Consider the following 13534-nt stretch of genomic DNA (forward strand, 5'->3'; position numbering starts at 1 on the left):
TGACTCTATGACTCTGAAGACTTAGTTACTAGAATTATTAATATGGTTAATAGTTATCAAAGTTCCTGCATGCTTAATACTTAGGAATTTTTGACACGCTTAATAGTTACTGGAATTACTTGTATGGTTAATGGTTACTAAAGTCGCTAGCATAGTTAACAGTTACCAATATGATCAGTAGAGACATAATTTTCATAGTTTGGCATTGGTGGTAATCAGCAGGAGGTTTCCTTGCCCATGTTTGAGCTGATGCAATGAGACTTCGTGGGGTCTGGAGTCGATGTTGAGGACTCCCAGGGCAACTTCCTCCTGACTGTATACCACTGTGCCGCCACCTCTGCTGGGTCAGTCCTGCTGGTGGAACAGGGCATACCCAGGGATGATAAAAAGAAAAGCTGAATTGAATAACTATCTACAACATTAAAAACATTAGGCTTGAAACACTCACCCATCCTAAAGGCTCTCAGTTTTAAACTCTGTAAAAAAACACAATGCAATGAATCATAAATTTTACTTAATTGATCTGCTAACAATGCAGTGAAATAAATGGAAGTTTACAGAAGTAGCAGTGGTGGTATCCTAAGGATAGACTGGGCAAGGGAGGTCAAGTGTGGAGAAAGTACAATGTTGCATTAAAGGATAGGTGTAGGGTAGAGTGTCATTCTCAAAGGCTGGGGAGAAACAGAATGCGAGGGAAGGTTTAGGGAGGGATTTCCACACGGCGCATGTCAGATGGAACCTAGAGGTCACAGACAGGCAGGAACACCGTGTAAAGGTGGATAGGGCTAAGGTAATGGAGGGATTGATAAATACAGAGAGGGTTTTTGAATGCACCTCGATGATGGACAATGAGACTGGGCTAATGGGTGAGTATGACTTTGTTCGGGTGGGATGCAGGTGCTCAGAGCTTTGAAATTGGAGATGCCTTAGGGTGGAATGGAGGAGAGAGTATTGGAGACACAAAGACTGAAGTAGTGAAAATTGTTTAGACAGTTTCAGGGGCATTGGGGTGGGTGCAAAGGTGGGTGAAACTGTGTAGGTAAAAGTAGGTAGAGCAGGTACAGCACAGGCTTAGATACAGAGTAAAGCTCCCTCTATGTTGTCACCAAACACTTCCCGGGCAGGTACAGCACAGGGTTAGATATAGAATAAAGCTTCCACTACACTGTCCCCATCAAACACTCCTAGGGTGGATGACAATCACCCAGTGAGGCCTGAATTGGCCAGATGTGACGAGACTGGGTGCCAACAGGTCCTGGTCCCTGTTCTGCTCAGCAGAAATTCATTTCTCAGAGGGGTCCTTGAATAGGTGTTTGGCATCCTCATTTATATAGAAAACGCCCAAGCCCTGTCTAGGTGGCTGCCTGGGATGTCTTGGGAAAATAGGCCTGACGAATTTTACAGTGGCCTGACCTCTCATCCAGATTGGGCACAGGACATCCCATTACTAAATCTGTCAGGGTTGTCCCTGTTTTACACCCATGAGAAACTAACACATGGCATCCTAGGTTCTGCCCCTGCAGTCATAAGGCCCCGATTTGCCAGCCCAGAACTGTTGCTCTATCAGTTAGGTCACCAAAACGCTGAGTTGGCATCTTGTGTCCCATACCTTACTCCGTGTCTTCACGTTCGTGGATTCTAAGAAGGTCTTGGGCTGGGTGGATCCACTCCACTCTGAAGATGTTCCGATTTTCTGAGATACCGGAGGAGCTGGCACGGTCTCTGTATCAGAAGAAAGTAAACCGTGGAATGACTAATGACAGGGAACTAGGGAATAACTATGCTCCTTGTCTATTCAGCAGTAGCACTTGTTTGGTAATGTGCACTGGTTGTAAGTTTGGGTTTATCATGGTTGGACTGGACTATTTTTTTTAACCAATTTTATTGAGCATTGATAGGACAAGTTGCGAGGCAGTTTCTCACTTCAGAACATAGAAAATAGGAGCACAAGTAGACCATACTGGCCATGGAGCCTGCTCCGCCATTCAATATGACCATGGCCATTCCTGGGCTTCAACTCCACTTTCCTGCCCACTCCCCATGTCCCTTGATTCCCTGAGACCCCAAAAATCTGTTTGTCACTGCCCTAAATATATTCAATGATGATGTATTGACAACCCTCTGGAGTAGAAAATTCCAAAGATTCACAACCCTTTGGGTGAAGAAAATTCCCCTCATCTCAGTCCTAAATGATTGGCCACATATCCTGAAACTCAGCTCCCTTGGTCGGGATTCCCCAGTCAGGGGAAACAATGTCTCAGTATCTAGACTGTCAAGCCCCTTCATAATCTTGTATGTTTCAATCTTGAATGAGATCATCTCTCATTCTTCTAAACTCCAGAGAATATAGACCCAATTTAATCTGCCTCTCATCAGAAGACAACCTTCTCTTCCCGGAGACTTATTTAGTGAACCTTCACTGTACTGCCTCTCATGCAAGTACACCCTTCCCTAAATATGGAAACTAAAGCAGCATACAGTATTCCAAGTGTGGTTCACCAAAGCCCTGTACAAACTTAGCAAGACTTCTTGCAATAAAGGCCAACATGCGATCTGCATTCCTAATCGCTTGCTGTAACTGCATTCTAGCTTTCTGTGTTCCTTTGCGAGTACAACCACATCTCTCTGAACATCAACATTTACGAGTTTCATGCTTTTTTAAAAAACTAGATTCCAATCATTCTAGAACTTTCCAGCTTGTAGTTTGGACCCCCCCTCAAGACCCAAAATTTCTCACAGTTGCTCCTGTTCCAAGTTATAATCTGGGTCCTCAGAAGTGACGAGTGATCCACTTACCAGGGTCGTCTGGGAGGATGTAGGATTCAGGGGTTCTCACTGGTAGAGGAGGAGGAATTTCTTCATCAGAATCTGAAAAACCAAATTGAAAAGGAGAATTTATTTTAGTCAACACTCAAGTCCATCCCTTGGAGGTTTACCACTAATCTCTGAAAACTGCACAGATTCAATCAGATCATACCAAGGAAGGATTTTGACCATTTGAGCTCACTGCAATGATGGGTAATCCTGCTCTACCAGTTACTGCATCGAGCACTCCAAACTCAGACCATGCCATGCCAAACACAATTCTGGAGTCACAGCCCAGGTGCAGTGCCCCATTTCCAGCTTCTCCCATCACCTTTCCATCATCACCTTCTCATTTATGCATTGTGGCAAGTTAAGGGCATGTAGATAGTAAATGTTCTGTGCTAACATTGCAAAGGTCTGCAGTTAGTGGTAATGGAGAATTAAGAAAACTACAGAACAGAAAGAAGACTTGCATTCATATGGCACTTTTAATGACCTAAGAATTTGCACATCTATGCCAAGCATACATAATGAGGCTTGGCTGAGAGTCCAGACATCCATTACTCTTGTTGAAACGGCTGTGTCCCAGAGAAAACATTGATTGACAGCTCAGGTTCTCTGATCTCTGCTGTCAATTCCACAATGTTTGTTTACACAACATTAAGTGGTTTCCAGGGTTTGTGGTTTTCATTATTGATACCATGAAGGATCTGGATGATTGACACTTTTATTGCCTTCTAAGTGAAATGACTTTTTTTTAAACATAGTAGGAAGTTATGAATTTATTACTTTATTTTTAAAAAAAAGTTTTTTTTTTAAAACACATCATATTGTCACACTGGGGTTCATTGGTGCTCGACAGTGTATGGGGGCGGGGGGGGGTCAATGGACATAGAAGTGCCATAGCTTGGCACGGGGGTCAAGAGGGGCCAAAGAGGGTGGGTAGAAGAGCAGAGCTTGGCATAGGATGCATGAAGGGCTATAGGGGGTGGAAGGGCAGAATTTAGCATAGGTGGAATGAGTGGCCTTAGGCAGTGGATGGAAGGGCAGAGCTTGGCATAGGGGGCATGAGGATGACTTTTTGAAGTTACCTTTTAAAAGGTCCCCTCATGCAGACTCCCTCTGAGGGGCCGTAAACCTGATCCGAATCCACGAAAATTGTGGAGGAGCAGGAGATACCTAGCCCCACAACGGAGCCGGCCAGGTACGGAGGTCCAGTTGTGGGCTTTTGACATGAAGTAGCCCACACCCTTTAAAGGCACTCCCAAAAATCAGACAGCCCGGGAATGGGGTTGGGAATCCCGGAATTGGGACTCGCCTGCCATTTTTAAAGGGCTCCCGGGTCATCAAAATCCAGGCCACTGTGTGCGAGCAGGGTTTTAAAACCCTTTGTAGTTCATTGCAATGGGATAGTAGTTTAAGAACAAGGGAGTCTTGCTACAATTGTATCAGGCATTGGTGCGACCACACCTGGAATATTGTGTGCATTTTTGGTCTCCATATTTAAGGAAGGATATATATGCCTTGGTAGCCGTACAGTGAAGGTTCACTAGGTTGGTTCCTGGGAGGAAAGTGTTGTCCTGGGGAATCTAGAACACGGGGACAAAGTCTCAGGATAAAAGATCACTTATTTAGGACTGAGGTGTGGAGAAATTTCTTCACCCAAGGGTTGTGAATCTTTAGGATTCTCTACCCTAGAGGACTGTGGAGTTGATGTTACAATCAGAACAGCCATGATCTTATTGAATGGCGGAGCATGCTCAAGGGGCCAAGTGGCCTACTTCTTCTCCTAATTCGTATGTACGTATGAACGTATGAATGTTGTGGATGCACCATTGTTGGGTATATCCAAGACTGAGATAGACAGATATTTGATCTTTCAGGGAATTAAGGGGAGCAGTGATACAGGTTGTGAACAGGGTTTAAATTCCTTTCGCCCTCTATTGCAAGGGGGTTGGAGTTCATCAACAAGGTAGTCTTGCTATTGTACAGGGCCTTGGTGAGACCATACCTGGAGTGTATTGTGCAGTTTTGGTCTCCATATTCAAGACTAAGATAGGCTGACTTTTGGGGTCTCAGGGAATCAAGGGATATGGGGACCGGGCAGAAAAGAGTTGAGGTCAAAATTCAGCCATGAGCTCATTGAATTGTGGAGCAGGCTTGAGGGGTCTCCCTGTTCTTATTCGTTATGTCCATTTGTTTACACACATGCACTTCCTTAAAGGCCTTCCCCACCTACCTCCTCCCCTCGACTGTGAACACTAAATTTGGCAGCTTTATGAGGGCTGGTTTCTGTCATTAATATATTTATATATTCATTCCCAACCCTCCCCAGGACTCCAGTATAGAATTCCTGTAGCTGCAAATTGAGTCGTTCAGAGTCATTTCCTTCATTACAACAATGATTTCTTCTTCTGTAACCTTGATTATTCAAGGGTTGCCAAACCATGGATTAGGCCATGATTTTACACCAGGGAAGGGTGTGAAGGCAGGCCCTAAGGCTACTTCAGCTGGAACAGCATTCAACCCAGTGCTGTTGGCACCATTCTGGACCACATGCTAGGCATCTAGCCATCTGAGCTGACAAGTTTCCAACAACAGTGACCAAAAAAAAAAAAAAAATCCTTCATTGTGAAGAATTTTGGTATCCCTGAGGTTATGAAAGGTGTTATAAAAATGTAGGTTCTTTTCATCCTTTCTTTCATTTCTTCTTGTTTTGTTCAGTTGTATAAAGGTATTGTCAAAGGTACAGAAGGAAAGGTCAGAGAAATGGGTTGGGGTTTCAGAGACGGCCAGAGGCAGAAGGAACTGAGCCCAAAACATTTACTCTGTTTCCTTCTCATTCACTCTCGGGATGTGGGGTCGAGGCCTGGATTTATTGCCCATCTCTAGTTGCTCCTTGAAAAGGTGGTGGTGGTGGTGGTGAGCTGCCTTCTTGAGCAGAAAGACTTGCATTTGAATACTGCCTTTTACAACCCCAGAACTCCCACAATGCTTTACTGCCAATGAAGTGCTTTTTGCAGATTTAGTGAAGAAAGTGTGATAACCAATTTGTGCACAGCAAGCTCCCACAATGTGATAATGGCCAGTAATCTAGTTTACTGATATTGGCCGTGGGATAAATAGTGGTCAGGACACTGGGGAGAACTCCCTTGCTCTTCTTCAAAACAGTTGAATTAGATTTTTTTTTTACATTCACCTGAGAAGGCAGATGTTTGGTTTAATATCTCATCTGAAAGATGGCACTTCTGACAATGTAGCACTCCCTCAGTACTGCATTGAGAATGTCAGCCTGGATTAAGTGTTCAAGTCTTACAACCCACACCTTTTGGATTCAGAAGTGTTACCCACAGCTGACACCTCTGTGAGCTGTGTGGTGAAGGTGCTCCTTCAGTATTGTAGTGATTTGCTACAAATGCTAGGCTACTTCAGAAGACAATTAACAGTCCATTGCATTAAAGCCAGAGGAGGTAAGACTGGCAGGCTTCCCTCCCTAATGGCCATTGCTGAACCAGTTGGGTTTTTTTTGGCAATCCAACTGCTTTACTCTTAATGATGCCATGTTTTTTTATTTGTAGTATTGGGATTCAAACTTACTATTTTCCTTTACTTCAGCAACACTGTGACAATGTTTTTCTTCCACTGGCTGGGCCAGAACAGGTTCCATGTGCCGTGGGAAAGTTGGTAGCTCGCTGTAATCATTCTCAGACCGACGACGGGCTGGGATCAGATTATCAAGGTATTGGCAGGGAGCATCCAGGCAGGACATAGCACTGTCTTCCGGTGGTTGGAGGTGTGCTGAGTTCGGAGGTGAGAAATAGGGATCTTCAGTAAAATAACTGGAGAGGAAGTGGACAGGGGTACTGAGATGCATGAAGTATTGTTTCTCTGGGTCTTCAGGAATGTTGGTATTCTCTTCCTGAGCAGATCCCCAGCGACAGGAATTCCAGGCCTTCTCCACAGCTGGTGAGCTGTTTGACTTAGATGATGAAGAGCCACTTGAAGAGGAGCTCAGCAGGTCTTCCAAAGAAGCAAAGAAGTTGCATTGTTTAACCTTAAACAATCCTGTGGAATGTTCAATATCCTGGCTTGTGGCAGAAAAGGGGTTTGACTTGGCCCTGGATAAGCATGTCTTGCTTGTAAACTCTTTTGTCTCCTGAGGCAGCCTGGATGAGCTCTGGGTCACTCCACCCCATAATATCCCATCATCGTCCAAGTTCAGCTGCCTTTCTGGCTTTCTCACCGGCGGGCATCGCGTAATGCAGGAGGAGGGGTCCTGGGGTCCTGAGACATTTCCACATTTACTGGGGTCGCTGTTCAAATCCGTTATTAATCCGTAAGACTGCTTGCGTCCAAGGGGGCAGAAACCTAATTCTTCGCGTTGATCCGAGGATTGTAAATCAGTAATCTCTTGCGCCATGAATAGCAAGCTATTTCCCTCTTTTGGTGAACTGTAATGGTAAGGATATGAAATTAAAGAAAGTCGTACAGGACTTTTAGTTAGTTGTCATAAACAAAATTTCTGCGTCGCATTGTTTTCACTTTTTTCCCCCCTCATTGAATTATTGTGAAACCTTTGGCCCAGGGTTTACCTTCAAAAAAATGGCGCTCACGGTTATTTATGTGGAAATCTCACAGTAGCTTCAGGTGAGGGTGATTAAACGTGGAAACCCAAAAGTTGCTGTCCCAGTCGCACCTTTAGATTCACAAAAATGGCATCTTATTGTTTGCCTTGCTAATGAAATTCACTGAACATGTGATGTTGCTCTATTTGCAGCCCAGATAATCCTGCCATGGCAAGTCAAATTATTTCAAGTCAAAGTATTCTGCTAACAATCTGGTAAATGGGGAGGCAATGGCGTAGTGCTATTGTTGCTGAACTGGTAACCCAGGATAATGCTTTGGGGACCAGGGTTCAAATCCCACCATAGCAGATTGGGGAATTTGAATTCAATAAAAAATAAATCTGACGATGACCATGAAACCATTGTCGTAAACCAATTTGGTATTATTAATGCCCTTTAGGGAATGAAATCTGTCATCCTGGTCTGGCCTAAATGTGACTCTTAAACAAGGGTAATTAGGGATGGGCAATAGATACTGGCCTAGCCTGCCCATATCCCATGAATAAAAAAAAAAAATTATGTAACAGTTGAGCTGCTATCAAAACCCTTCATTGTTTTAGGGGATATGGTGAATTGAATTCAATAAAAATCTGGAATTAAAAGTCTGATGATGACCATGAAACCATTGCCGATTGTCGTAAAAACCCCATCTGGTTCGCTAATGTCCTTTAGGGTAGGAAATCTGTTGTCCTTACGTGGTCTGGCCTACATGTGACTCTAGATCCACAGCAGTGTGGTTGACTTTTAAATGCCCTCTGCACAGGGTAATTAGGGATGGGCAATAAATGCTGGCCTAGTCAGCGATGCCCAAATCCCATCAATGAATGTAAAAAAAATGTTAATTACTGCCAGTCAACCTCCTTGGCACTGAAAATGAAATATTACAAGTGTGGGGTCTCACTCCTTCAAGTTTTAATAATTGAAGATTTAAAAAAATTAATTAATAAAATGTTTTTACCTTTCCTTTCTGTCACTTTTTTCCTGTCTCTCCCTTAATCCACTCTTTCTTTCTCTTCCCTTATTTCTGTATCAGATTTTACATTGGATTCGCCTACTCGAACTAACACAGCTGCATTGTTCAGCAACAATCCTTCAATTCGATTTGTTAAGGAGGTGCACTTTCCCTGAAGAGGGCACTGCCCCATTTCCCTCCCCCACTTGCAGCAATTTGCTGTGGAAGTCTTTGATATTAAATGGGCATGCGGGAGATTAACTAATGGCGCATATTGCTCATTAGCCTACCAGCGCAATCTTTGGCCCTTCCTGTTTTTCTCGTGTGTATAATTAAACGCTTTGGAACTAACAAGAGAGTGTGTAGGTTGTTAAACATGGCAAGCAGCTCAAATTTCACACTTTCTCACCTTCCTGGACAATCGCTGTGTCTCCCAAAATTCATGTGTCACGGACTGTGCCAACTGTGAACCTTGTTCTCTGGATCACCCCCAGGCACCAGGTGAGTTATCTACTCATTGATAGGATTGTACAACAAGCCATTTGGCCCATCATGTTGCTGCCAGCTCTTTAAAAGAGTTATCCAACTCGTCCTACTCCCCCATTCCCTCCCACCCAGGCAGTGGTATTGTTGCTAGACTAGTAATCCAGAGACCCAGTTTAATGCTCTGGGGACCTGGGTTCGAATCCCACCATGGCAGATGATGACCAAGAAACTATTGTCGATTGTTGTTTTAAAAAACACACCTGGTTCACCAATGCCCTTTAGGGAAGGAAATCTGCTTACCTGGTACGACCTTGCATGTAACTCCAGACCCACAGCAAGGAGGTTGACTCTTAACTGCCCACTGAAGTGGCCCAGCAAGCCACTCAGTTGTATCAAACTGCTACAAAGTCTCAAACAAGAAACAAAACTGGACAGACCACCCGGAATCGACCTAGGCACTGGAAACGACAACGGCAAACTCAGCCCTGTTGACCCTACTTACTAACATCTGGGGGCTAGTGCCAAACTTGGGAGAGCTGTCTCACAGACTAGTCAAGCAACAGCCTGACATAGTCATCCTTATGGAATCATATCTTACAGATAATGCCCCAGACACCACCATCGCCATGCCTGGTAATGTCCTGTCCCACAGGACAGACCCAGAAGAGGTGGTGGCACAGTGGTATCCAGTCGGGAGGGAGTTGCCCTGGGAGTCTTCAACATCAACTTTGGACCCCATGAAGTCTCATGGCATCAGGTCAAACATGGGCATGGAACCCTCCTGCTGATTACCATGTAGTGCTGATGAATCAGTGCTCCTCCATGTTGAACACCACTTGGATGAAGCACTGAGGGTGATAAGGGTGCAGAATGTACTCTGGGTGGGGTACTTCAATGTCCATCACCAAGAATGGCTCAGTAGCACCACTATTCACCAAGCTGGACAAGTCCTAAAGGACATTGCTGCTAGACTGGGTCTGTGGCAGGTGGTGAGGGAACCAACATGAGGGAAGACCATACTTGACCTCATCCTCACAAACATACCTGCCGCAGATGCATCTGTCCATGACAGTATCAGTAGGGGTGACCACCACACAATCGTTGTGGAGACGAAGTTCCGCCTTCACATTGAGGATACCCTCCATTGTGTTGTGTGGCACTACCACCATGCTAAATGGGATAGATTTTGAACAGATCTAGCAACTCAACACTGGACATCTATGAGGCACTGTGGGCCATCAGCAGCAGCAGATTTGTACTTGAACACAATCAGTAACCTCATGACCCAGCATATCTCCCACTCTACCATTACCATCAAGCCAGGGGATCAACCCTGGTTCAATGAAGAGTGCAGGAGGGCATGCAGGAACAGCACCAGGCATACCCAAAAATGAGGTGTCAACCTGGAAGCTATAACACAAGACAACATGCATGCCAAACAGCATAAGTAGCAAGTGATAGACAGAGCTAAGCAATCCCACAACCAATGGATCAGATCTAAGCTCTGCAGTCCTGCCACATCCAGTCGTGAATGGTGGTGGACAATTAAACAACTCACTGGAGGAGGTTGTTCCACAAATATCCCCATCCTCAATGACGGAGGAGCCCAGCACATCAGTGCAAAAGATAAGGCTGAAGCATTTGTTACAATTTTCGGCCAGAAATGCCGAGTGGATGATCCATCTCGGCCTCCTCCGGAGGTCCCCAGTATCACAGATGCCAGTCTTCAGCCAACTCGATTAACTCCACGTGATATCAAGAAATGGCTGAAGGCACTGGATAGAGCAAAGGCTATGGGCCCTGACAATATTCCAGCAATAGTACTGAAGACTTGTGCTCCAAAACTTGCCGCGCCCGTGGCCAAGCTGTTCCAGTACAGTTACAACACTGGCATCTACCGGGCTACGTGGGAAACTGCCCAGGTATGTCCTGTACACAAAAAAAACCAGGAAAAACCCAACCCAGCCAATTACTGCCTCATCAGTCTATTCTTGATCATCAGTAAAGTAATGGAAGGGGTCATCAACAGTGCTATCAAGCAACACTTGCTTGGCAATAACCTGCTCGCTGACACCCAATTTGGGTTCTGCCAGGACCAGTCAGCTCCTGACCTCATTAAAGCCTTGGTTCAAATATGGATAAAAAAACCGAACTCCCGAGGTGAGGTGGGAGTGACTGCCCTTAACATCAAGGCTGTATTTGACCGAGTGTGGCATCAAGGAGCCCTAGAAAAACTGGAGTCAATGGGAATCAGGGGGAAAATTCTCCACTGCTTGGAGTCATACCTAGCAAAAAAGATGATGATTGTGGTTGTTGGAGGTCAGTCATCTTAGCTACAGGACATCACTGCAGGAGTTCCTCAGGGTAGTGTCCTTGGCCCAACCATCTTCAGCTGCTTCATCAATGACCTTCCTTCCATCATAAGGTCAGAAGTGGGGATGTTCACTGATGATTGCACAATGTTCAGCACTATTCGTGATTTCTCAGATACTGATGCAGTCCATGTCGAAATGCAGCAAAAGCTGAACAATATCCAGGCTTGGGCTGACAAGTGGCAAATAACATTCGTGCCACACAAGTGCCAGGTGATGATTATCTCCAGCTAGACAGAATCTAACCATCGCCCCTTGACATTCAATGGCATTACCATCACTGAATCCCCCACTATCAACATCCTCAGGGTTACCATTGACCAGAAACTGAACTGGACTAGCCATATAAATACTGTAGCAACAAGAGCAGGTCAGAGGCTAGGAATCCTGCGACGAGTAGCTCACCTCCTGACTCCCCAAAGCCTGTCCACTATCTACAAGGCACAAGCCAGGAGTGAGATGGAATACTCCCCACTTGCCTGGATGAGTGCAGTTCCAACAATACTCAAGAAGATTGACACCATCCAGGATAAAGCAGGCCACTTAATTGATACCACATGCACAAACATTCACTCCCTCCACCATCGACGCACAGTAGCAGAGTGTGTACCATCTGCAAGATGCACTGCAGGAATTCACCAAGGTTCCTTATGCAGCATCTTCCAAACCCATGGCCACTGCCATCCAGAAGGACAAGGGCTGCAGACACATGGGAACCCCACCACCTGGAAGTTCCCCTCCAAGCCACTCACCATCCTGACTTGGAAATATATCGCTGTTCCTTCACTGTCGCTGGGTCAAAATCCTGGAACTCCCTCCCCAACAGCACTATGGTTGTACCTACACCACTTGGAATGCAGCGGTTCAGGAAGGCAGCTCACCACCACCTTCTCAAGGGCAACTAGGGATGGACAATAAATGCTGGCCCAGCCAGCAAAACCCACATCCCGTGAATGAATTTTAAAAAAATTCTCTGACCATTGCCCTGGGAGTTTTTTCTCCCTTGTTAGAAGGAGTTTCTTTGATATATTTCTGGAAAGGGGGTATTTTGGATTCAGGATTGCTGGACCCAAAGTTAGGGCCCTGTTATGACAAGTCCATCCTTGAAAAGTCCCACTTTCCAACTCCAACTAGAAAGGGAGCAGGCTTGTCATTACGAAATTGGATGATTGCTGACAGTCAGCTAAACAGCCTCCACCCCCCCACCCCCCAACCCCCCAGCCCCATCACGGATATATCTTTTAACGAATGGATAATTCTTCGCCCTGGCAGCTTTCCACCACCACCTCTAATTCCTGGAGACTTCAGGATAATCGTGAAGGATTGGAAACTCAGGAAATATTAGTAATGAATGGCTTCAAACTGATCGACCAACCTGATGTAGAAACAGGAGGCCCTTCAGCCCCTTGAACTTGTTCTGCCAAGGCTGATCTGTACCTCAAACCCACTTACCTGCCTCTGCTCCATATCCCTTCGTCTAATAAAAATCTATCTATCTCAGTCTTGAAAGCACCCATTGAACCTCAGAATCCACAACTTTTTTTGTGGGGAGAGAGTTCCAGATCTCCACTCCCCTTTGTGTGAAGAAGTGCTTCCTGACATCACCCCTGAATGACTTGGCTCGAATTTTAAGGCTCTGCCCCCTTGTTCTGAACTCACCCCACCAGAGGAAATAGTTTCTCTCTATCTATCCTATCTAATCCCTTAATCATGTTAAAAATCTGAATTAGCTCACCCCAAATCTTCTACACTCATGTCAATAAAAGTCCTCAAATCTACAGTGACTCCTTCCCGGGTGAGTTTATACTTCCTGAGGTGCAGCGTCCAAAACTGAACACAGGGCTCCAGTTGGGATTGGATCAAGGTTATCCATAAGGTTCTCTGCTTTGTATTCCAGCTCCTCTTGTGTTAAAAGCCAACATTTCAATCATCTTTTTGATTACTTGTTGCATCTGTGCATCAATTTTTAGAGGCCTGAACACTGAATTGGCCAGATCAAAATTGGGCCCCATCTACCAGTCAGCTCATGTGAAAACTCAAAAAACATTGACAATTAAAATTTCCCATTTAAATACCCAACTGATCAAATCAAGTCAAAGATTGACACTACTTCCTGATTCAAACGTTTTACCTCCGGGTTAAGGAAAGAACAGTTGTAGCAATGGATTGTGGGGTTGATTTTATACTTGGTCAACATCATTGCACAATTTCCAGAGTGCGACATATAGACAGCAGAAAGTGCCTCTGAGCCAGAGGCGATATACGTGCTGCAGTGTGGTCACAGTGCAACAAAA

The 13534-nt window shown here is 45.0% G+C and overlaps 1 protein-coding gene across 2 annotated transcripts in view; it reads right to left on the reverse strand.

Moving 5' to 3' along the window:
- The window catches only part of LOC144683449 (tyrosine-protein phosphatase non-receptor type 22-like), a 98208-nt gene that overhangs the window by 18586 nt on the left and 66088 nt on the right, over positions 1-13534 (reverse strand). For both annotated transcript variants that reach the window (XM_078546475.1, XM_078546476.1), the window contains 4 exons: positions 6403-7256; positions 2797-2868; positions 1610-1722; positions 449-476 (listed from right to left, as the gene is read on the reverse strand). In XM_078546475.1, the coding sequence (XP_078402601.1) occupies positions 449-476; positions 1610-1722; positions 2797-2868; positions 6403-7256 (1067 nt within the window). The remainder of the gene's footprint in view (positions 1-448; positions 477-1609; positions 1723-2796; positions 2869-6402; positions 7257-13534) is intronic.

Source organism: Cetorhinus maximus, chromosome 8, assembly GCF_964194155.1.
Source record: "Cetorhinus maximus chromosome 8, sCetMax3.hap1.1, whole genome shotgun sequence".
NCBI classification, from domain to species: domain Eukaryota; kingdom Metazoa; phylum Chordata; class Chondrichthyes; order Lamniformes; family Cetorhinidae; genus Cetorhinus; species Cetorhinus maximus.